Genomic DNA, 25,780 nt, shown 5'->3' with positions numbered 1-25,780 from the left:
GCTGCCTTTGATACAGTGAACCATCAGATCCTCCTCTCCACCCTCTCCGAGCTGGGCATCTCCGGCGCGGCTCACTCCTGGATTGCGTCCTACCTGACCGGTCGCTCCTACCAAGTGGCGTGGCGAGAAGCTGTCTCCGCACCACGTGCTCTCACCACTGGTGTCCCCCAGGGCTCAGTTCTAGGCCCTCTCCTTTTCTCCCTATACACCAAGTCACTTGGCTCTGTCATATCCTCACATGGCCTCTCCTATCATTGCTACGCTGACGATACACAACTAATCTTCTCCTTTCCCCCTTCTGATAACCAGGTGGCGAATCGCATCTCTGCATGTCTGGCCGACATATCAGTATGGATGACGGATCACCACCTCAAGCTGAACCCTGGCAAGACGGAGCTGCTCTTCCTCCCGGGGAAGGACTGCCCGTTCCATGATCTCGCCATCACGGTTGACAACTCCGTTGTGTCCTCCTCCCAGAGTGCGAAGAGCCTTGGCGTGACCCTGGACAACACCCTGTCGTTCTCCGCCAACATCAAGGCGGTGACCCGATCCTGCAGGTTCATGCTCTACAACATTCGGAGAGTACGACCCTGCCTTACACAGGAAGCGGCACAGGTCCTAATCCAGGCACTTGTCATCTCCCGTCTGGATTACTGCAACTCGCTGTTGGCTGGGCTCCCTGCCTGTGCCATTAAACCCCTACAACTCATCCAGAATGCCGCAGCCCGTCTGGTGTTCAACCTTCCCAAGTTCTCTCACGTCACCCCCCTCCTCCGCACACTCCACTGGCTTCCAGTTGAAGCTCGCATCCGTTACAAGACCATGGTGCTTGCCTATGGAGCAGTGAGGGGAACGGCACCTCCGTACCTTCAGGCTCTGATCAGTCCCTACACCCAGGCAAGGGCATTGCGTTCATCCACCTCTGGCCTGCTGGCTCCCCTTCCTCTGCGGAAGCATAGTTCCCGCTCAGCCCAGTCAAAGCTGTTCGCTGCTCTGGCACCCCAATGGTGGAACAAGCTCCCTCACGACGCCAGGACAGCGGAGTCACTCACCACCTTCCGGAGACATTTGAAACCCCACCTCTTTAAGGAACACCTGGGATAGGATAAAGTAATCCTTCTACCCCCCAAAAAAAAAAAAAAAAAGTATAATTGTAAAGTGGTTATCCCACTGGCTATAGGGTGAATGCACCAATTTGTAGTCGCTCTGGATAAGAGCGTCTGCTAAATGGCGTAAATGTGCCCTTGAGCAAGGCACTTAACCCTAATTGCTCCTGTAAGTCGCTCTGGATAAGAACGTCTGCTAAATGACTAAAATGTAAAATGTAAATGCAGTTAGATTGGTAAAAGCAAAGTTACATTTTTTGACGTCAGTCTGTCTCTGGGATTTTTTTTTTTTTACAAACATTTTCAAGTTTAATGATATTGAATATTGACCTATAATAATCGGCCATTGGCCTTCTTGACCCCCAAAAATCAGTATCGGCCCTAAAAAATCCATATCAGTCGTTCTCTTGTTGTTGGGAATGTACACAAATACAGAGCTCACAAAGAAAGCGTTGCTGATTTGCTGGTCACTTGGTTTAAAGAGATCGGGGGCATGTGCATGTACACACACACACAGTTGAATCCTAACACCCACACCCCAATGGATTGTCTGTTACAACTCACCTCTGTGCTCCCTGAGTCTATGGCTTTGTCCACGTAAAGCAGTGAGTCCTGGGCCTCGCCGCGACACACCCCCTCGGACCAGGCGGCACAGTGCAGGTGGGCACAGCACTGGCCTGTGGGGTCAAACAGGGACTGGACGTTGATCTCGTCGGGGAGGCCGATCTGACCCAGCTTGTCCCAGAACTTAGGGGCTGGCTCCTCGCCGAAGGGATCCGTGCTGCCGGGTGCCGAGGAGGAGTGAAGACCACTGTCTGGAGAGCTGACCCTGGGGAGGGGGGCGGGGGGACAGGTCATGTTCATGGTCAAGTTTATTTTCACCCACATAGCAGTCAAACTGAAATGTAAATGGCATAAATGTATGAAAAGGACAGACAAAGGACCTACCCTAACACTACTAAACATCAGGTATGGCACCAAAGAACAAACTGGCTAATAGAAAAAGAACCACGAGAGAGCCTGGAATCCAATTTATGGGGATAGCTTTGTGGCAGTCCATAGTAGGGATTAAAACCTGGGTAACCGGGATCCCGGGACTGTCCCAGGACTACTCTTCACATTTCCCCCAATGTCGCACTACTGCAATTCCACAAAATACACAACATGTGCAGCAGCAGATTGAAATATTTGCCATTTTATTTTTTGCCAAACAGGTTGTCGCATGGAAACCTTTAGCCTAGTGTATTTACTTCACACAAAGTCGACAGAAATTCAAAGCACACGCATAATTGACACTGCCAGAGTGCACAAAAGACCTTAATGCAGTTTAGAGTTCTCATCAGAACTGAAAATTCGATCCCACTCCGACCCAAGCCCGGTGAGCTGAAGCCCAAGCCCAGGCCTGGTCCCACATCACAGAAATTAAATGAGCCCGAATCCGAAAAAATGCCAGGTTTCTAGAAAACAGTAGGCTATATTGATTGTTTTCCCTGTTAGTTAACACTATCAACGTTTCCCTTTACTGTGGCAATTGTGATCGGATCAACGCAATGGCGCCACATTCAATGCAAAATACTGAAACAAAACTAACTATGCAAGAGATTTTGTTGTAGGCAGAAGGCATCGGAGTAGGATTATATTGCGCAAGACTCAGCCTGTACTATACACAGACCTGTGCGGCATAACCAATCAGAGCTGCAGTAGGCCTATATGCAAATAGACCATTACCATATATGGATCTGTGCCATTTACTTTGAACTGGACTGTGGTTGTGAGTAGATGCACTTGTTTTGAGATCAAAGCAAAAGCTGCATGTAGCCACGTGTGCACATTTTGTTCATATCCTTTGCTAGTTAGTGAGTTATTAGCCCAGTTATAGATAATTTGTAGCCAGCAATAGCAATAAGGGAGTGATTGCTTCCTACAAGAGCACAAAACGTGTACATTTCTAGACCTCTTTGAAAAGCGAGTCAGGTAAATAAAAAAATTTCGTCTTAAAGGGGCAGTGTTGTATTTTGAGACAGGCTTGAATAAGCCAAGTAGCCAATAGGCAGAGGGTATCATGACTTGTCTGATTCTCTATAATCATGGTATGGAAATAATAATACATTTTATTTTGTAAAGTGGTTTCTTGCATCAAACACTAAAACATGTTCAGTCACCTCCTTATCTGAAGGACAAGTGGATAAACAGGTTAATATCAAGCCCTCTCATGGAATGTAGGCCTACATTGAACACCAGAAAATGGCTGCTACTGTAGGCTGAATGATAGAACAGCTATTTCCATGTTAATACATTTTCTCCATTGTTTTGACGCTAGGCCACTCTGGTAGGCCTACATTATGATCAAATAGCCACAGTAGCCTACTTGGCCACTGTTACAATTGCAACTTAAAGTGGGTACAGCCGCAGTGTTCACAGTGGAAGTTGCAGAGAATTTTCACAACGTTCAAGTTTGCGCTCAGCAGACCTGAAATTTGCTCAGTGCCAAATTTATTTTTAGGGAACATTGCTCATGATCATCTTTATTTTAGTTTGATCATATATTAGCTGATTAGAACATTTTGCTAGCATATCATACAAGTGGATTTTGCTCTTCACTCGCGTAGTAGCATGTCCTACTTCCGACCAAAAGCCTGTGACTTGTCTGATAATCAATCAATGCGATTTTTTTTCACTGAATCTGTCTGTATGTTTAGTTAACTGATCTCTGGCTGGACAAGTGGAAGTGGTAGCTAATTTATTCATTTGCTCATCTATCACTGATCAGAAACATTTAGCATGCTATAATGTAGCCTCAATCCAGACTCACATAGTAGCCTTATATAGAGCCTAGGGTATTTTTCTATTGTCCCAATTCCACTGAAACCCAAAATCCTGACTTGCATGAAAATTAACTTTATTCTGTAATCCATAGGTTGCATTATCAAAGCACGTCTCGCCGATGCATGTAAAAAATACCGCTATAACATTTCCCCCCCTTCTCTGCGCTGTCTCGTATTGCTGCCCATATGAGCGCTTCGGTACAGAATGTGTGATCAACAAACCGCACGAGAGTAGATATGGATTTATTTTTATTTTTTTCCGTTAAGATCCACTACATGACCAAAAGTATATGGACACCTGCTCGTCGAACATCTCATTCCAAAATGATGGCCATTAATATGGAGTTGGTCCCCCCTTTGCTGCTATAACAGTCTCCACTCTTCTGGGAACATTGCTGCGGGTCTTGCTTCCATTCAGCCACAAGAGCATTAGTGAGGTCGGGCAATGATGTTAGGCGATTAGGCCTGGCTCGCAGTCAAGGTTCCAATTCAACCCAAAGGTGCTCGATGGGGTTGAGGTCAGGGCTGTGCAGGCCAGTCAAGTTCTTCCACACCGATCGACAAATCATATTTGTATGGGCCTCGCTTTGTGCACGGGGGCATTGTCATGCTGAAACAGGAAAGGGCCTACCCCAAACTGTTGCCACAAAGTTGAAGCACAGAATCGTCTAGAATGTCATTGTATGCTGTAGCGTTAAGATTTCCCTTCACTGTATCAAGGACAAGTATTGCTCATTGACATTGTAAATCACCACCATTCTCTCCCTCGGTAAGAAAGCATCAGGGCAGAAGTTGCCCCTTGGCTAATGCACAAGAACTAGCTGTTCGAGCCCACACACACACACAATCTCTCCCTCTCTCATCCCCACCGGATAAAGCCTATTCCATAATTTGGGGAATGGCAGTGTGGAGGAAGCTCTTTTCCCAGCGCCGGGAAGCAGTAGGGTACTGGGGATGAAAGGCTACTGTATACTCCTCCTCCCCCTACCACAACATCTGTATACGCCTTAATAAAAATAACTATATTATAGGGTTGTGTTGATTAGGGCGTGCAACGGAAAACATTTTAAAACACTATGCAACTAAACAGATTAGGGTTTCAGTGCATTTTCTTCCATTTGATGCCTAATGAACACACTCACATTAAGGTTAATCTAAGCTGTGGATGGGGGGGATGAGAGGAGGATGGAGGACGATCAAACACTGATGGGCTTTGGCTCCCTCTCTCACATGCAACCAAACCATGCATCAAAAGCTCCATCTATGAATTTAAGAGATTTGACATTTCCCTACTACAGTGTTTCCCCCAACTCCAGTCCTCAAGTACATATTTTTGTTGTGGCCTCAGGACAAGCACACCTGATTCTACTTCTCAACTAATCATCAAAACCCTTGACAAGTTGAATCAGGTGTTTTTGTCTGGGGCTACAACAAAAGCGTGTGCTGGTGGGGGTACTCGAGGACCGTCGTTGGGAAACACTGCCGTACTAGACCCATCCCTCAGCTTTATAGCAAATGAGGTTGCAGGGCTGCCGTTGGGCTCAAAAACAAATTTCAGATTGAACCTTAAAAAGGGAAAGCATTCCAAATGGAGGATTTGGTGGTGAAGGATGCAATGAGGGTTGGCCTCGTAGGCCAGAGCCAAAAAGCCTAATATGCAATCTCCTATCCATTTTCCTCCACTTTCTCTCCCTCTCGTGTTCACTCTCATTTTGCTCAGCTGTGGCTCGTACATCTTTGTCAGAGCATATTTGCATGTAAATTGCATGTTTGGCGTGAAAACGCTGCTGCTTTCAAAAGCTAAATAACCTTCAGGAGGTTATGAATGCGTCTTGTAGACAATTGATCATATGCAGATCTTTTGGCCCCAAACATTGGACTTTTATTTTGTTTTTCCATTGGAAATTAGTATGCCTTTTGGTGAAGGATTGATGTGAATGATACAGTGCCTTCGGAAAGTATTCAGACCCCTTGACTTTTTCCACATTTTGGTACGTTACAGCCTTATTCTAAAATTGATTAAATTGTTTTTTTTCTCCCCTCAATCTACACACAATACACCATAACGACAAAGCAAAAACAGGTTTTTAGAAATATTAAATTAAACAAAGCACTTTTACTCAGTACTTTGTTGAAGCACCTTTGGCAGCGATTACAGCCTCGAGTCTTCTTGGGTATCACGCTACAAGCTTGGGGAGTTTCTCCCATTCTTCTCTGCAGATCCTCTCAAGCAATGTCAGGTTGGATGGGGAGCATTGCTGCACAGCTATTTTCAGGTCTCTCCAGAGATGTTCAATCGGGTTAAAGTCCGGCCTCTGGCTGGGCCACTCAAGGACATTCAGGGACAGCCACTCCTGCGTTGTCTTGGCTGTGTGCTTAGGGTCGTTGTCCTGTTGGAAGGTGAAACTCCGCCCCAGTCTGAGGTCCTGAGCGCTCTGGAGCAGGTTTTTATTAAGGATCTCTCTGTACACTTTGCTCCATTCCTCTTTGCCTCGATCCTGACTAGTCTCCCAGTCCCTGCCGCTGAAAAATACCCCCACAGCATGATGCTGCCACCACCATGCTTCACCGTACGGATGGTGCCAGGTTTCCTCCAGACGTGACGCTTGGCATTCAGGCCAAAGAGTTCAATCTTGGTTTCATCAGACCAGAGAATCTTGTTTCTCATGGTCTGAGAGTCTTTAGGTGCCTTTTGGCAAACTCCAAGCGGGCTGTCATGTGCCTTTTACTGAGGAGTGGCTTCTGTCTGGCCACTCTACCATAAAGGCCTGATTGGTGGAGTGCTGCAGAGATGGTTGTCCTTCTGGATGGTTCACCCATTTCCACAGAGGAACTCTAGAGCTCTGTCAGAGTAACCATCGGGTTGTTGGTCACCTCCCTGACCAAGGCCCTTCTCCCCCGACTGCTCAGTTTGGCCGGGCGGCCAGCCATAGGAAGAGTCTTGGTGGTTCATAACTTCTTCCATTTAAGAATGATGGTGGTCACTGTGCTCTTGGGGACATTCAATGCTGCAGACATTTTTTTGGTACCCTTCCACAGATCTGTGCCTCAACACAATCCTGTCTCGGAGCTCTTCGGACAATTCCTTCAACCTCATGGCTTGGTTTTTGCTCTGACATGCACGGTCAACTGTGGGACCTTATATAGACAGGTGTGTGCCTTTCCAAATCATGTCCAATCAATTGAATTTACCACAGGTGGACTCAATTCAAGTTGTGAAACATCAAAGATGATCAATGGAAACAGGATGCACCTGAGCTCAATTTCTCTCTTTATGTAGTGTTGTCTCTCTTGTTGTGATGTGTGTTTGGTCCTATATATATATATATATATATATATATTTTTTTTATCCCAGACCCCATCCCCGCAGGAGGCCTTTTGCCTTTTGGTAGGCAAATAACAATTTGTTCTTAACTGACAATTTGTTCTTAACTGACTTGTTAATAAGACTTATGTAAATAAGGTACCTGTTTTTAATTTTTAATACATTTGCTAAAATTTCTAAAAGCCTGTTTTCACTTTGTCATTATGGGGTATTGTGTGTAGATTTGTATTTAATCCATTTTAGAATAAGGCTGTAACGTAACAAAATGTGGAATAAGTCAAGGGGTATGAATACTTTCCGAATTAACTGTATAAGCAGCTTATTCGTGTGATCAACAGCTTTTCCATGTGTTAATTTACCATAAAGAATCATAGTGTTCAATCAAAAAACTATTTGTTGAGTCGGGCCAAACTGTTTGCTTAAGCGTCCAACCACTGAGTATCCATGAGGCTTTAAAATGAAGCCAAGTCATATTCAGCAGGGCACACCGTAAGAAAACGTTTCAAAACGTTGTGCAGCGGAAAATAAAAAAGGAACGTTTCAGATAGTACCTACCCATTTTGTTCCTTTTCATGCGTAGTGAACGCAACCCCAATTTTTCTGTCTTATCCAAATCTCCCACCTTGGTGCTCGATAAATGTGCTGTCTCCATGCGTAAATAGTGTAAATACACCGTGGTCTTACTCGCTCTCCCTGGGACAGATGCCTCTCATTAGACAGAACAGTGTTTCATTAGGCCTGTGATTACTTTGGGCCTGTCAGTCAAAGCTACTTTCAATTAGATCCCCTTAACGCAGTCGTTCTCAAATAGTGGGGCGCGCCCCCCTGGGGGGGCTCGGAGCGATGCCAGGGGGGGCGCGTGTGACCCCGGGGAACATGCTTTTTTTTTGCCGCAGGGAGTAGGTTTTTTTTGCACCGAACAAGAGCACACAGCAGGAGATATGAAGTGCAGATAACAAACCCTTAAGAGACACCATGGAAAAATATTTAACAGGGATGAAAATAAAGGCGGAGATGAGACAAACGTAAGTCTCCCGAAAGCTAATACAAGGAAATATGACGAAGCGTATGTAGCGCTTGGCTTCACTGCGACTACGGTGGGAGACGAGGAAAGACCGGTATGTTTACTGTGTCTAAAAATGTTGGCAGCGGACAGCATGAAGCCAAATAAATTAAGGCGTCACTTAAAGACATTACACCCCAATCACGCTGATACACCCCAATCACCAGACCACTAAAAACAAGAGAGTCTTCTCTGCTATCTGTGAGGAGATGGGAGCTGAACATCAAGCTGTGCTGTTTCACAGTGAAGCAAGGTGGCTGTCACGAGGAAAAGTCTTGTCCTGAGTTTTTGAGCTCAGAGAGCAGATAAGAATGTTTTTGGAGCAGGAGCACAAGTATGACCTCGCAGAAAAATTTAGTGATGAGAACTTCCTGGCAAAACTGGCCTACCTGAGTGACATATTTGGAACGCTAAATGAACTAAATCTACAGCTTCAAGGGAAAGATAAACACCTCAGGTCACAGACAAGATCAGCTCTTTCACTCGAACGCTTGCAATGTGGGGCAGGCGACTTCATGAAGGAAATACTGATTCATTCGAGAACCTGCATGAATTTGTTGACACTACTGACTATGATGCCACCTCAGTGATTCCATATATTAAGGAGCATATTTCATCACTGATGGGATTCTTTAAAAAGTACTTCCCTGAAAACAGTTCCCAATATGACTGGGTGAGAGATCATTTCAATGCACCAGCTCCAACTGGTTTCAGCTCTGCAGAGGAGGACCAGTTCATTGATATGACGTCTGACTCCACATTGAGACTGAGGTTCACATCACAGACACAGTGAATTCTGGCTGAGTGTAGAGAGGCAGTCTCCACTCTTAGGGCAGAGGGCCATGGGCATTCTTCTTCCTTTTGCAACATCTTATCTTTGTGAGACTGGCTTCTCTGCTGTTGCTGTACTGAAGACCAAGTACAGGTCCCAGCTAAACATTGAGCAGGAGCTGAGAGTTGCAGTATCATGCTTGGCCCCGTGTAGCTCAGTTGGAAGAGCATGGCGCTTGCAACGCCAGGGTTGTGGGTTTGTTTCCCACGGGGGGCCAGTATGAAAATGTATGCACCCACTAACTGTAAGTCGCTCTGGATAAGAGCGTCTGCTAAATGACTAAAATGTAAAATGTAAATGTAATGCTTCAAACCCCGCTTCGAAAAGCTGTGCACTGCAAAATGTGCTCATTGTAGCCATTAATCCAGACTTCCTCATTTTTATTTTAAAAAAATCAGCACAAATTGTTTTATTCATTTTAGTTTTATAGGTCAAAGTGTTTCATATATTGTGCTCCTGAGTTAATGTTGCTGATCAATTTGAATTTATTATTATGTATTGATTATATTTAATTTAGTTTTTCAGTATCAAATGTTTTTTTATTTGTTTACAGTTAATAAGGTTTGAAATTTTTATTTTATTTCAGGCAAATTGATGAACTTTAAGTATTTTCTGTTACAGACTAAAAACAATGTTAATAAAGTTATTCTTTGTTGTAAGTTTAACTATATTACTTTATTTTTTATTTTTCTTTAATATTAATAAGGATACAATGTTATGCAGAGGTGTACTTATAACAATTTTATAGACAAATTATACTATTTACAGTCGCGGCGGAGAGTTGGGGGGCGCGAAATGTTTACTTCTTCCTAGGGGTGCGTAACAGAAAATAATTGAGAAGCACTGCCTTAACGAGACCCTAATTAGTTCATGTGAACTGTCCCCAGACCACCTTAACACTTCTCTCACACGGTCCACCTTAACCCTTCTCTCACACGGTCCACCTTAACCCTTCTCTCACATGGTCCACATTTTCCCTTCTCTCACACGGTCCACCTTAACCCTTCTCTCACACGGTCCACCTTAACACTTCTCTCACACGGTCCACCTTAACCCTTCTCTCACACGGTCCACCTTAACCCTTCTCTCACACGGTCCACCTTAACCCTTCTCTCACACGGTCCACCTTAACCCTTCACTCACACGGTCCACCTTAACCCTTCACTCACACGGTCCACCTTAACCCTTCTCTCACACGGTCCACCTTAACACTTCTCTCACACGGTCCACCTTAACACTTCTCTCACACGGTCCACCTTAACACTTCTCTCACACGGTCCACCTTAACCCTTCACTCACACGGTCCACCTTAACCCTTCACTCACACGGTCCACCTTAACCCTTCTCTCACACGGTCCACCTTAACCCTTCTCTCACACGGTCCACCTTAACCCTTCTCTCACACGGTCCACCTTAACCCTTCTCTCACACGGTCCACCTTAACCCTTCTCTCACACGGTCCACCTTAACCCTTCTCTCACACGGTCCACCTTAACCCTTCACTCACACGGTCCACCTTAACCCTTCTCTCACACGGTCCACCTTAACCCTTCTCTCACACGGTCCACCTTAACCCTTCTCTCACACGGTCCACCTTAACCCCTTCTCTCACACGGTCCACCTTAACCCTTCTCTCACACGGTCCACCTTAACCCTTCTCTCACACGGTCCACCTTAACCCTTCTCTCACACGGTCCACCTTAACCCTTCTCTCACACGGTCCACCTTAACCCTTCTCTCACACGGTCCACCTTAACCCTTCTCTCACACGGTCCACCGTAACCCTTCTCTCACACGGTCCACCGTAACCCTTCTCTCACACGGTCCACCTTAACCCTTCTCTCACACGGTCCACCTTAACCCTTCTCTCACACGGTCCACCTTAACCCTTCTCTCACACGGTCCACCTTAACCCTTCTCTCACACGGTCCACCTTAACCCTTCTCTCACACGGTCCACCGTAACCCTTCTCTCACACGGTCCACCTTAACCCTTCTCTCACACGGTCCACCGTAACCCCTTCTCTCACACGGTCCACCGTAACCCTTCTCTCACACGGTCCACCTTAACCCTTCTCTCACACGGTCCACCTTAACCCTTCTCTCACACGGTCCACCTTAACCCTTCTCTCACATGGTCCACCTTAACAGTTCTCTCAGGTGCGCTTGTTATTGTTTTCATTCTTCAGCTCCCAGTCTAGAACTGGCACGGCGCCAGGCCTGGACTGACTGACCAATCACGGGGCTCCAATGAAACAGGGTGCTTGGGACACGTTGGCCCACTGCCAGGAACCTTCCTGGGTGAGAGCATTACGTCACCGCCCCCGCAGGGAGGGAGGAGGCGCTCGATTGGGTGTCTTCTGACGGGACGTCTATGTCAACAGTGGATCACGTGAAGCTGAAAATCACGAGAGAGAGCGAGAGAGAGAGAGCGCGCAACAGAGAGAGAGAGCGCAAGAGAGAGCAAGAGCGAGACACACGGGGAGAGAGAGAGACACACGGGGAGAGAGAGAGAGAGACACACGGGGAGAGAGAGAGAGACACACGGGGAGAGAGAGAGAGACACACGGGGAGAGAGAGAGAGACACACGGGGAGAGAGAGAGAGACACACGGGGAGAGAGAGAGAGACACACACGGGGAGAGAGAGAGAGACACACACGGGAGAGAGAGAGAGACACACGGGGAGAGAGAGAGAGACACATGGGGAGAGAGAGAGAGAGACACACGGGGAGAGAGAGAGAGACACACGGGGAGAGAGAGAGACACACGGGGAGAGAGAGAGAGCACACGGGGAGAGAGAGAGACACACGGGAGAGAGAGAGACACACGGGGAGAGAGAGAGACACACGGGGAGAGAGAGAGACACACGGGAGAGAGAGAGACACACGGGGAGAGAGAGAGACACACGGGGGGAGAGAGAGACACACGGGGGGAGAGAGAGACACACGGGGGAGAGAGAGACACACGGGGGAGAGAGAGACACACGGGGGGAGAGAGGGACACACGGGGAGAGAGAGACACACGGGGAGAGAGAGAGACACACGGGGAGAGAGAGACACACGGGGAGAGAGAGACACACGGGGAGAGAGAGACACACAGGGAGAGAGACACAGGGAGAAAAGAAAGCAGAGAGAGCGCAGGGCTAGAGAAGCTAGCAGCGGGGCCTGCCAGTGAAATTCTCTCTTTCTTCATGGATTTTTCTCCTCCACCCTGTCCACCCCTCCGTCCCGTCCACGCTCACAATAAAACAAGGTGGCAGCCTCAAGCTAAGTAATGCCTCCACCGCCTCAAGCTAAGTAATGCCTCCACCGCCTCAAGCTAAGTAATGCCTCTACCATATATAATCATGATGTAACCATCAACACCTCCATGTTGCATTTAAAAAACAACCACATTAATGAACTAACACTGACAACTCTGTATGGAAAATTCTATGCCTGTTCGATTACCTCCTTGGCAGCGTGTACAGCGAGTCCAGCTAGGAGTCAACGCAACACTCTGCCCCCCCCCACCCCATGTAGAAATGCCAGCGTTTGATCATCCAAATCAATTACACACTGCCTCACATATAATTGGATGCCTACCAATTTGGCTTTGACCATTGTTATAAAGGGTGCAGAGGTCACCAAGGTTATCCCCCTAACATCCTGGTAATGTGTGTGTCTCTCTGTGTGTGTGTGTGTGTGTGTGTGTGTGTGTGTGTGTGTGTGTGTGTGTGTGTGTGTGTACAGTGAGGGAAAAAATTATTTGATCCCCTGCTGATTTTGTAAGTTTGCCCACTGACAAAGAAATGATCCAGAAAAACGCATGTCAAAAATGTTATAAATTGATTTGCATTTTAAATGAGGGAAATAAGTATTTGACTCCCTCTCAATCAGAAAGATTTCTTAAAGGGAGTGCTCCTAATCTCAGCTTGTTACCTGTATAAAAAGACACCTGTCCACAGAAGCAATCAATCAATCAGATTCCAAACTCTCCACCATGGCCAAGACCAAAGAGCTCTCCAAGGATGTCGGGGACAAGATTGTAGACCTACACAAGGCTGGAATGGGCTACAAGACCATCGCCAAGCAGCTTGGTGAGAAGGTGACAACAGTTGGTGCGATTATTCGCAAATGGAAGAAACAAAAGAACTGTCAATCTCCCTCGGCCTGGGACTCCATGCAACATCTCACCTCGTGGAGTTGCAATGATCATGAGAACGGTGAGGAATCAGCCCAGAACTACACGGGAGGATCTTGTCAATGATCTCAAGGCAGCTGGGACCATAGTCACCAAGAAAACAATTGGTAACACACTACGCCGTGAAGGACTGAAATCCTGCAGCGCCCGCAAGGTCCCCCTGCTCAAGAAAGCACATATACATGCCCGTCTGAAGTTTGCCAATGAACATCTGAATGATTCAGAGGAGAACTCGGTGAAAGTGTTGTGGTCAGATGAGACCAAAATGGAGCTCTTTGGCATCAATTCAACTCGCCGTGTTTGGAGGAGGAGGAATGCTGCCTATGACCCCAAGAACACCATCCCCACCGTCAAACATGGAGGTGGAAACATTATGCTTTGGGGGTGGACAACTTCACCGCATCAAAGGGACGATGGACGGGGCCATGTACCGTCAAATCTTGGGTGAGAACCTCCTTCCCTCAGCCAGGGCATTGAAAATGGGTCGTGGATGGGTATTCCAGCATAGTAATCCGATAGAAAATCTGTGGAGGGAGCTGAAGGTTCGAGTTGCCAAACGTCAGCCTCGAAACCTTAATGACTTGGAGAAGATCTGCAAAGAGGAGTGGGACAAAATCCCTCCTGAGATGTGTGCAAACCTGGTGGCCAACTACAAGAAACGTGTGTGCATGTCTCAGTGTCTGTCCATCCCACCCACACAATTCTGAAGTAGAATAGACACCTTCCCTGGTGCAATCTCAGCTGTCATTTACTCTCCAACCAAATCAATGGCAATAGTGAAATCAAAGTGTAGCCTTGAAACGGTCATTACGTCTACAGTGAGTCGAGCAGCCAGTTAAAAATGAAGACGTGTCTAGGTCCCAATGACACCCTGGACTAGTATGATGTACTTAGCTAACACTTTCTCCCAAGAAATGTGCAACTCTTGGGTCAAAGCTGGGGAACGGGAATTTGAGCGATTCAAAATGGATTCAAGAGATTTAATACCGCTAAGAGAATCAACATTGCCAAGTCAAGCTATCATAAACACCACCATCACAGCAAAATCGGCAGTGTAAACCAACCCAACAACTTGTTGCATTACCCAACAACTACGTAACGTCAATGTTTGAGGCAACTTACTTTTTAAGGCCCCTCCCGCCGTCGCGCAGCCCTGGGCTCTTGGTGTCGTGGTCGTCGTCTTGGAAGTCCTCTTCGTGGTAGTCATCGTCCTTCTCCGAGCTGCCTCGGCGGTTGCGGATGTGCAGTGGCACGTAACCCGGCGTGGGGCCGAACACCATCAGGTCACCCTGGCCCAGGAAACTCCTCTCGCCACAGTAGCAGAAGGCACACAGCTTTTCACTGCAGGGGCCACATAGGAGACACACAGGGTAGTGTTCATTAGGCACCAAATTGAAGAAAATGGACTGAAAAGGGGAGTGACTTGTCGTTTTCTGTTTCAAACACGACCCTGCTCTCTGTACCAGTTTTTCCCAAAACTGAAACCCAAATAAGTATTTTTGATGGGTGGGGGTTGTAGGGAAACACTGCGCTAAATACAAGCTCTACCTACGTACCAAAAGGGGTTGAAAACACCAATAAAAGACAGTATCGGTTGACAACATCCACACACTGAGCAGCCATATTCTTTCAATCTGATACACTGACATGCTGCCAACCTGTAAGGTAAATGCTGACAGCTAAAACAAACAAAAAAAGAATCCAAAAGGAATTAGAGAGATGCAGCCTATATTTAGATACTTATTTTGTAAAAATCAGGTTGTTAATAGGGCCCCTTTGCATGCTGTACTTTATTCCAAATCTATAACTACTGTTCCCTGAAGGAGGGAAACAAGGTACAACATACTATGGGGAGTCGCACTCGTGACTTTGGTTGAAAAATCTACAATCACGCCTGAAATCTACGCCTCGCTGGAAGCCCCGCCTTCCACAGGTAATAAGCGTAAGGCTCAGTTTCATTCCTTCAATTTTTAATACTGCTCTTCACCGAGCCCAGGAACGGGCGGCACGGGGCCACGTTTTCCTCCTTCAGGGAACAGTAGTAGTTATAGTCATAACGTTACGTTCCCTTTTAGCCAGTCAATTTCAGTACAACATACTATGGGGAAATATAATCACGCCCCAAGCCGACCCCAATGGATACTAAATGAAAACGGCCCATGCTGACCACCCAGACCTGACCCCGCCAGATGTGTCAGTCTGGGTATTGCACACGGCGCACTGCCTAGTTACTTTCGCCTGTCCCAGCCGTAAGCACCGTATGGGCTACACTGGGAGCAGTGACATCCAAGCGATAAAACCTTGGATGTCACTGACAAAAAGCATGTCACATAACCAGATATCCCAGGGTCCATTCAATGTACGTGCGTAAAGCTCGCACCGAACACAGGGCATGGAACCTTGCTCTTCAGAAGCAAAAGGAGGCGAAAGGGGAAATAACTCAAAAGCTAAAGCCCTGTAGGACATAGCCATGACTTCTGGTGAAAAGGCCACATTTGGATGCAAAGTCACCTTAGAGTTGCCCAGGGTGAACAGAGTACCAGATAACGCAGCGGTCCCCAAAACATTTAGCCGAGGCCAAAGCCACGAGGGGCGGGAGGTTTTGTAGGAGAGGATCTTCAGATCCACCGACTCTAGAGGCTCAAAGGGGGCCGCACACAGTGCCTCCAAAACCCCCGCAAAGTCCCATGTGGGCGCAATAGGTTTAGAGACCGGTCTAAGACGACGTACACCTGTTAGGAACCGCACAACCAGGGGGTGGGCCCCAGGTGAGGCTCCATCAATTCCGACATATCACACTGAGATAGCGGCCATGTAAACTTTTAACTTGGAGAATGCCCGCCCCTGCTCGAAAAGCTCCTATAGGAACATAAGGATGTCCCTCACAGAGCACTGAAAAGGAACAAGTCCTTTATCTTGGCACCAGAGCTCAAACACTTGCCACTTATACGCAAATGGGAGTTGACACAGGTCCCTGCCTAAAAAGGCGAATGATCTCCGCAAACAAAGTCTGGGCCAACAGGGAGCCACAATAATCAATGATAAGCCCTCCCGGTGCGCCCTCTCCAATTTAGGATGAATCAGAACCACTAGCGGAAACACGGAAAGGAGGATCCAAGGCCACTAGTGCACCAGAGCGTCTGTTACCAATGGAGCACTCGGGTCACTCAGAGAAAAATAGACGACACTGGACCTTTCTCGCTATGCGTAAAGATCTACGTCGGCCCGGCTGAACATTTCCCATACCTGGGCCTCCACTCCTGAGAGGGTCACACCTGAATAAAATATCTTCACCTGAGTTGAGGCAACCGGGGCAATGCGTCGCCCAAAGCAAGAGCATGTGCACAGTGTTCCCCAGCAATAGGGAGTGAGCCAAATTTGGGAGGCAGAGAGAGTCTCTAACCCTCTGTTAATGCATGCCACCACTGACATATTGCTGGTTCTGACCAGCAAAAGCCGGCCCGACAAAAGCATGAGGAAGTGCCTGAGCGCCAGATACACCGTTAGGAGCTCCGGGTAATTGATATGCAGTGCGCTCCGCACCAGTGTCCATACCCCCCAAATCGAGTTGCCTTCGTAGAGCGCACCCCATCCTCAGGGGATATGCGTCTGTCGTGATCACCTTGCAGGACACAACTCAGCCCATGGGAGCCCCCTGACAATAGCAGAGGGTCCCACCACTGGGCCATGGATATAAAACAGGAGAGATTATTTCACAGAAAGAGTTTTGTCTGAGATTAGTGTGACTAAAATTAGCTAAATGCTGCTCTCTCATGTCTCATCATTGAGCAGGCAAGCCAAAGTGGAGCCATTGCTATGGATCCTCACAGACCCAGAGCCCCCATGAGTAAGCGCTTGCAGAGCAAGCAGTGCGCAGGGAACGAATGACAGACAGAGAGGAGCAGCTAATGGATTTACTAACGGAGGAAGTTATTTCTGATTTCGGGCAGTGTCGGGCCTTAAATCTGGGTAGGGTAGGTCCTGAACGTCGTGGGCATGAGTAGGCCTCGGGCTTAAAATTCATGGCCGTGCAGGGCTCTAGTGTGTGTGTGTACGATGTGTGTGCATGTGCATGTCTGCATGCATGTGTGACTTCCTGCATCCCTCCACATGTTGCCGGGGCCTCTACTGTACACTAGCGGAAGCACAATCTCTACTAATTGGAACTAGAAAGAAAAAGCCATCTCGCTCTCTCTCCTAATTACAGTAGCAGCCCTGCAGTCTGCAGTCTGCCAGGCTACCACCGAGGGCCCCGAGACCTCTTTACCCAGCCTGCTTTTCCCCGCTACCCACAATCCCCAGCGCTTAATTATCTCTGCTGCTCGTTCCCCTCCCCCACCTCGCCTCACTACCTCCCCCGCTTACCTTCCCTGCACGCCTTCCCCTTCCCCGTCCTCCCTCCCCACCATGGTGGCTCATTCGAGCGTGCAAGCACACACATCCTCTCATCCTTTACACTCCCTGAAAATACCCTCTCCATATTTCCTTTGCTTGTTCCCACTCTGTCTATCGCTCTCTCGCAACGCACACACTCCGCCTCCCTCTCGGCCCACACTCATTTTGTTGGGGGTGCAAAAACACCACCACTGTGTGTGCATTGAGACAGAAATATACACACGCCTTGCACTCCATCCACTGTTAACCACACACACACAGCTGTGACTCAGCATGTCAGAGTAATTTTCTCGCTCACCAATATCATTTATATTCCCCCCACTCTCCCTCCCTCTGAGAATTCTAGAATGTCAGTCTTACTCTCTCTGCCTCTCTTACTGGAATCTCATTTTCCCTTTCCCTGCCGCCATCTCCTGCTCTGCCTTATTCTGTCCATCTAGCACACACACACTTCTTTCTATGTCACTCTCTTCCCCTAATCACACTCCATCCCTACTCTACTCCAAACACACACCGTCTCCCCCTCTTACCGGACTTTGGCGTGCACCAGGGTCGAGGCGGAGGATCCTGCAGAGTCCTCCGACACGGAGCGCTGGAAGAGTGGTCTGTCGTCAATGGGGCTGGGCACGGGGCTGGGCACCATGATCTCCTCGACATCCAGGACCAGCTCCTTAACTTCTGTGGGAGAAAGAGGGGGTAGAGGTTACACTGTTATTTACTTAAAACATCTCATTAAAGCACTTTAGAATGTTTACTGACTAGAACAGACCATTTAGCCATTGGACGGCAGCAGTGTTCACTACCAAATGAGTTCAAACTAGCATAATCCAGGGTGACAGTGCGTGTGTCTTTGGTAACACAGTTGACATACACAACAACACCTTTTCAGAATAAACCGGGTCTAGTTTCACTCAGGACTCTTTTAGGAACACATTGTCTGATTTTTTTTATTTATTGTGACACGATTTGTCACACTATGCAAACACGGAGCGCTTACAATTCCAAACCATTGTCTAAGACCAAAGAAAAACAGAGTTCTGCTGAACAGCAAAATGATTAGTCCTAACCCCTCACCTGCCAGTCAAAGGCTCAGCACAACTGGCACCTCTGGGTTGTGTTCATTAAGCACCAAAAGGAATAAAACTCACTGAGAGAACTACCTGGACTTGTCCAATAAGAAGTGCTCATTTTCCTGTTGCAAAACATTTAAAAACATTTTCCATTGCATGCCTTAATGAACATTACCCTGCAAACTTTTTCTCTGCTCTAGTGTTACCAAAAACAACACTGAGATTGTGTGGGCTTAGTGAATGCTTTGAGCTCTAGCAACCCTTTCAGTAGGAGAAGGGCTGTGAACTCCAGTCAATTAATCTGGAGGAAAAAAAAAAAATCACAAAAGCATTGCCGAAAATGTCACAACGCGTCCGGGCATAAAGAGATGACGTGACCTTTACCTTGACCTTTAAAGCGACAAAAATGTGGCACTCTTTCACTGAAGAGTTGCCCACACACCAGTTCAGGGGAAATAAAGGCAGGCCAAATAATTTAGAGTTTATAAACTTTACATCAATGGGACAGACCAATTACATTTATCAACAATGCCTACCACTGTTGGCGTGTATGGGCAACATTTGTTTGCTTTCTGGTAAATCAGTTGTGTAAGAATTGATACCTCGGCTAGTAACTACACTGTTACTTCTATTAAGATTTGTTGTTTCTATAGAGAAAGAGAACATATGCACATCCAATGACTTTGAGCAGGTGCTGGATATCAGATAATGTTCAGCAAATGATAAAAACTCCACACACTGCCATCTATGCTCCCATGTGGTTTATTAGGGATAAGGTTGATGAAGTGGTCAAAACATTGTCACTAATTAACCACACGAGAGCACAGACTGCAGAATGCACAGTCTCATTTTTAGCATTTGCGGATTGTTTTTCTACCAATTATAAAAGCCATACAACTTAAAACATCTAGCACAGTTAGTTGAAGTCGGAAGTTTACATGCACCTTAGCCAAATACATTTAAACTCAGTTTTTCACAATTCCTGACATTTAATCCTAGTAAAGACTCCCTGTCTTAGGTCAGTTAGGATCACCACTTTATTTTAAGAATGTGAAATGTCAGTAGAGAGAATTATATATTTCAGCTTTTATTTCTTTCATCACATTCCCAGTGGGTCAGAAGTTTACATACACTCAATTAGTATTTGGTAGCATTGCCTTTAAATTGTTTAAATTGGGTCAAACGTTTCTGGTAGCCTTCCACAAGCTTCCCACAATAAGTTGGGTGAATGGGTGGTCCTCTGTAGCTCAACTGGTAGAGCACGGCGCTTGTAACGCCAAGGTAGTGGGTTCGATCCCCGGGACCACCCATACACAAAAAAAAATGTATGCACGCACGACTGTAAGTCGCTTTGGATAAAAGCGTCTGCTAAATGGCATATTATTATTATTGGCCCATTCCTCCTGACAGAGCTGGTGTAACTGAGTCAGGTTTTTAGGCCTCCTTGCTCGCACACGCTTTTTAAGTTCTGCCCACACATTTTCTATAGGATTGAGGTCAGGGCTTTGTGATGGCCACTCCAATACCTTGACTTTGTTGTCCTTAAGCCATTTTGCCACAACTTTGGAAGTATGCTTGGGGTCATTGTCCATTTGGAAGACCCATTTGAGACCAAGCTTTAACTTCCTGACTGATGTCTTGAGATGTTGCTTCAATATATCCACATCATTTTCCTTCCTCATGATGCCATCTATTTTGTGAAGTGCACCAGTCCCTCCTGCAGCAAAGCACCCCCACAGCATCATGCTGCCACCCCCATGCTTCATGGTTGGGATGGTGTTATTTGGCTTGCAAGCCACCCCTTTATCCTCCAAACATAACGATGGTCATTATGGTCAAACAGTTCTATTTTTGTTTCATCAGACCAGAGGACATTTCTCAAAAAAGTACGATCTTTGTCCCCATGTGCAGTTGTAAACCGTAGTCTGGCTTTTTAATGGCGGTTTTGGAGCAGTGGCTTCTTCCTTGCTGAGCAGCCTTTCAGGTTATGTCGATATAGGACTCGTTTTACTGTGGATATAGATGCTTTTGTACCCGTTTCCTCCAGCATCTTCACAAGGTCCTTTGCTGTTGTTCGGGGATTGATTTGCACTTTTCGCACCAAGGTACGTTCATCTCTAGGAGACAGAACGCATCGCCTTCCTGAGCGGTATGATGGCTGCGTGGTCCCATGGTGTTTATAATTGCGTACTATTGTTTGTACAGATGAACGTGGTACCTTCAGGCGTTTGGAGATTGCTCCCAAGGATGAACCAGACTTGTGGAGGTCTACCATTTTTTTCCCTGAGGTCTTGGCTGATTTCTTTAGATTTTCCCATGATGTCAAGCAAAGAGGCACTGAGTTTGAAGGTAGGCCTTGAAATACATCCACAGGTACACCTCCAATTGACTCAAATGATGTCAATTAGCCTATCAGAAGCTTCTAAAGCCATGACATCATTTTCTGGACTTTTCCAAGCTGTTTAAAGGCACAGTCAACTTTGTGTATGTAAACTTCTGACCCACTGGAATTGTGATACAGTGAATTATAAGTGAAATAATCTGTCTGTAAGCAATTGTTGGAAAAATGACTTGTGTCATGCACAAAGTAGATGTCCTAACAAGACATTTGTGGAGTGGTTGAAAAACGAGTTTTAATGACACCAACCTAAGTGTATGTAAACTTCCGCCTTCAACTGTATTTAACACCTTGATCTTGTGGTTAGGCTAGTTACTGTCATTCTGGGTTTTACATAATTGTAACATTTAATTTAAAATTATAACATCATGAGAAATACATATGAAATATGTGGATTCACAAAATGAAGATCTGCAATTGTTCTGGACGGACACACCTCTTTCCAGAATGAGTAGTCTAATACCATTGTAATTATGAGAATCTCAAATGGTTACATTTCCTCTTGGATAAAACAACTTAGCAATAACAACAAGAGCCTTGATAAGGCCCTACTTGGACACTATGAATTTAAGTAATTGTTTATGGCACAAAGAAAACACCCCTCGATCACAGTGGAGCCCCAGTCTCGGGGTGGAGCGGACTTCTCAAGCCTGATCTGGCAGACCTCCCAGAGAGAGCTAATGAAATACAACCCACAGATTCTGATCCATTTCCTTCTTGGCTGTTTTTTTTTTTATGGGGTTAAATGAAGTCCTGAGACAGTAGGGTATCCACAACCCTCAGTCAGGCATTCACAATACTTTCATAAATCATTCGCTCCCCCTTTCGCTCTGCTGCACCACTTGAAAAGCCGAAAATGTGTTATTTTGAACCGTTGACCCGGACGTGATTCTCAACCACTCATTAAAAAAGAGCGATAAAGGACTTTTCTTTTGTTCCCAGCGACGACATTCCTTCACTCTGGAAATGGGGGGATAAAATAATATCCTTGTTGTAGCTCGCAAAAGCACTGAAGCGTACACACTGCATCTTTATTTTCTGTATTGTTTAGACACAAAACTCCATTCTTGGAGCCAAAGCAAACCCTGGTCTTTGGTAGCACTCTGCATAACTAAGAAGGAATACAAACAAGATAGGCCAATATTCTAATGCAGATTCTGGGCAAAGGGAGACAACTAGGTGGGGTACAAGTAGAAAAGGGACCTAATTTGCCCTTTTGACACTGACTCGGCCTAAATTATTTTCCGTTTTTATGTCTGTTTATTTTTCTTAAAGCATTCCACCTAGGAAAATCCCACGTCAAAAGCCTTGACAGACCATGGATTTCGATTAATAACTAGGAAATTAATCTCCGGCAAGAGGCTTTTGTGGGGGGGGAGCATGATTGAGTCATTCAAAGACAGGGGGTGCCTTGAACTTTAAGCCACCCTTGTTGGAAAGGGGTTGGGCGTGCGTCTGTTCGTGCGTTGGTAAGGGTTGGCAGCAAATGTGGTTAGGTCACTTTTTAGAAGTGGAACAGATCAAGTGATGCTAATGATGTTTGCTGGTGTGATCGTCTTCGACCCAAGATTAGGCTTTGACTAGTCCTCTGAAGCCTTGGTCTCATCGTGCATTGAGGAAAACTAGGGAAATCACCATGACTAGGCGTGGGTCTCAATACAATTCATTTCTTCCTCCCCTATCTACCATTACCACAAACAGGTGAAAGGTTTGGATAGGCTTTAAACCTAGTGATCATGGAGGAGAAAGGAAACCCTGTGACAGCAGCACAAAAGCAGTTAAAATGATTTGGACTTTATTTCTCTCCTCTTTGTGTGGCATTTGCCAAGCTTGTGAAGTCATTTACAGGTCAACCAAATGCCAGCAGCGATAAGCGAACCAACACAACACCGCCAACAGGGGAGTTGACCACATTCTATCTCAAATATTAGACCGCCCTCTGGCAGTTGATTTACATAATGCATTCTCCGAATGGCAGCTTGTTTTCCAAGGACGTTCTGCCTTTACAAAGCCGCATCCACAGAGCTATCGGGTTAGAAATGTTTGGGGAAGTGCACGGTGGGCCGGCGAGACCCCTGCAGACAGCAGCTGTAGATGGCTTTGTAAACATCCCATAACGAGCCAGCGATTAGGCCTACATTTTGGCTCTGTGGACATACAAGTATGAACTGGCCTTTAGTCATCTACCATTTAGCAATTGATACCTCAAAAAGACGTGGGGGGAGGGTGGCACAACATGCAACAAAAAGACTGGTAGATACCCTTCAAGTTGTCTGTACTGAGAGGCAACAATCTGTATTGAGGAGGTAGTGGTCTGTATTGAGGAGGTAGTGGTCTGTATTGAGGAGGTAGTGGTCTGTACTGAGGTGGTAGTGGTCTGTACTGAGGTGGTAGTGGTCTGTATTGAGGAGGTAGTGGTCTGTACTGAGGTGGTAGTGGTCTGTATTGAGGAGGTAGTGGTCTGTACTGAGGTGGTAGTGGTCTGTATTGAGGTGGTAGTGGTCTGTATTGAGGAGGTAGTGGTCGTGCAACAGCTCCAAAGAACTAAGTCTTAATGATGAAAGAGGCATTCGATAAAATGATCAAATCTCCCCCGAATACCATCACCCCACTATCAGTGACAGCAGCCTAAACAAGCACACATGTATGAAGACAACAGCACGCAAATATTAAAAGATGAACGCGCATGAAGGTGCACACACACAAAACAAGAGGCACACACTGATACAGGTATGTACACACACACAAACATTTCCATGACGACCAAGACAGTCAACTCACCCATATCCTGCGTGTTCTCGGCTTCGGCAGTCTCCGTCCCGTCCATGCTGTCTTCATCCTCAGCCTGGGCTCGGCCTCTGCTACGGCCCCTGAGACACACAGGGAGAGGAAACAGTCACTGATCTGATCTGCCTTTCAGGCTCTGCTCAAGGAGGAGCAATATTGTTACTCAGGTCTGCCTCACCGAATGAGGATGAACAGTATTACAGGCATCAACAACAGGTAAACAGCCTTCGAGTTCAACATCATAGAAATTTACGAAAAAAATAAGTCTGCAAGCTTTGTTGCAAGAGGAACAGCCCGTGAAGTCAGTGTGGCAGAGACAAACAGCTTGTAAAGTCAGTGTGGCAAAGAGGAACAGCCCGTAAAGTCAGTGTGACTGCAAGAATCCCAAACAGATATAGTAATTAAAATCACTTTGAGCTGATTTCAGTCATTTATGTTCAACAATTTCAGTGTGACAAAACAAGCAAGTATAGCGTAGAGAATCTTTGTACCATTTAAACCGCTATGAAATATATTTTCCATAACCAAAAATAGTATTTAGCTGTTTGAAGCTGGTGTACAAAACCAAAAGTAAAAGATGCAAAAACGGGAAGCATAGAAATAGCGAACATAGAACAGATCTACCGCTTCTTAAACTTGCATTCAATGAGAATTACATATCTATAAGTCAAATTTTTATGTGAATTTGGTCAGGTCACCCAAAAAGTGACATATTCAGCTTAAAATAAATAAATATATATAAAAACACACACACACACACACACACACACACCCCACCGGTCAAAAGTTTTAGAACACCTACTCATTCAAGGGTTTTTCTATATTTTACTACTTTCTACATTGTAGAATAATAGTGAATACATCAAAACTATGAAATAACACATATGGAATCATGTAGTAACCAAAACAGTGTAAAACAAATCAAAATATATTTCATATTTGAGATTCTTCAAATATCCACCTTTTGCCTTGACAGCTTTGCACACTGTATTCTCTCAACCAGCTTCATGAGGTAGTTACCTGGAAAGCATTTCAATTAACAGGTGTGCCTTCTTAAAAGTTAATTTGGGGAATTTCTTTCCTTCTAAATGCGTTTGAGCGAATCAGTTGTGTTGTGACCAGGTGGGGGGGTATACAGAAGAAAGCCCTATTTGGTAAAAGATAAAATCCATATTATGTCAAGAACAGCTCAAATAAGCAAAGAGAAACGACAGTCCATCATTACTTTAAGACATGACGGTCAGTCAATATGGATCATTTCAAGAACTTTGAAAGTTTCTTCAAGTGCAGTCGCAAAAACCAGCAAGCGCTATGATGAAACTGGCTCTCATGAGGACTGCTACAGGAATGGAAGACCCAGAGTTACCTCTGCTGCAGAGGATAAGTTCTTTAGAGTTACCAGCCTCAGAAATTGCAGCCCATAAAAATGCTTCACAGAGTTCAAGTAACAGACACATTAACATCCACTGTTCAGAGGAGACTTCATGGTCGAATTGTCCAAATTGGAGATTTTTGGTTCCAACCGCCATGTCTTTGTGAGACGCGGTGTGGGTGAACGGATGATCTCCGCATGTGTATTTCCCACCGTAAAGCATTGAGGAGGTGGTGTGATGGTGTGGGGGTGCTTTGCTGGTGACACTGTCTGTGATTTATTTAGAATTCAAGGCACACTTAACCAGCATGGCTACCACAGCATTCTGCAGCAATATGCCATCCCATCTGGTTTGGGCTTAGTGGGACAATAATTTGTTTTCAACAGGACAATAATAATAATAAGCCATTTAGCAGACGCTTTTA

The 25,780-nt window shown here is 46.0% G+C and overlaps 1 protein-coding gene across 1 annotated transcript in view; it reads right to left on the bottom strand.

Annotated features, from left to right (window-relative positions):
• LOC121568683 (histone-lysine N-methyltransferase 2C) overlaps window positions 1-25,780 on the bottom strand; it is a 242,145-nt gene that overhangs the window by 185,994 nt on the left and 30,371 nt on the right. Inside the window, exons 3-6 of the mRNA XM_045221547.1 lie at window positions 23,978-24,066; window positions 18,259-18,406; window positions 14,456-14,674; window positions 1,671-1,935 (exon numbers count right to left, since the gene is read on the bottom strand). Coding sequence (XP_045077482.1) covers window positions 1,671-1,935; window positions 14,456-14,674; window positions 18,259-18,406; window positions 23,978-24,066 — 721 coding nt within the window. The remainder of the gene's footprint in view (window positions 1-1,670; window positions 1,936-14,455; window positions 14,675-18,258; window positions 18,407-23,977; window positions 24,067-25,780) is intronic.

Source organism: Coregonus clupeaformis, chromosome 7 (assembly GCF_020615455.1).
Source record: "Coregonus clupeaformis isolate EN_2021a chromosome 7, ASM2061545v1, whole genome shotgun sequence".
Classification (NCBI taxonomy): Eukaryota; Metazoa; Chordata; class Actinopteri; order Salmoniformes; family Salmonidae; genus Coregonus; species Coregonus clupeaformis.
Note: the sequence above shows the minus strand (reverse complement) of the source record. Positions and strands in the feature narration are given on the sequence as shown.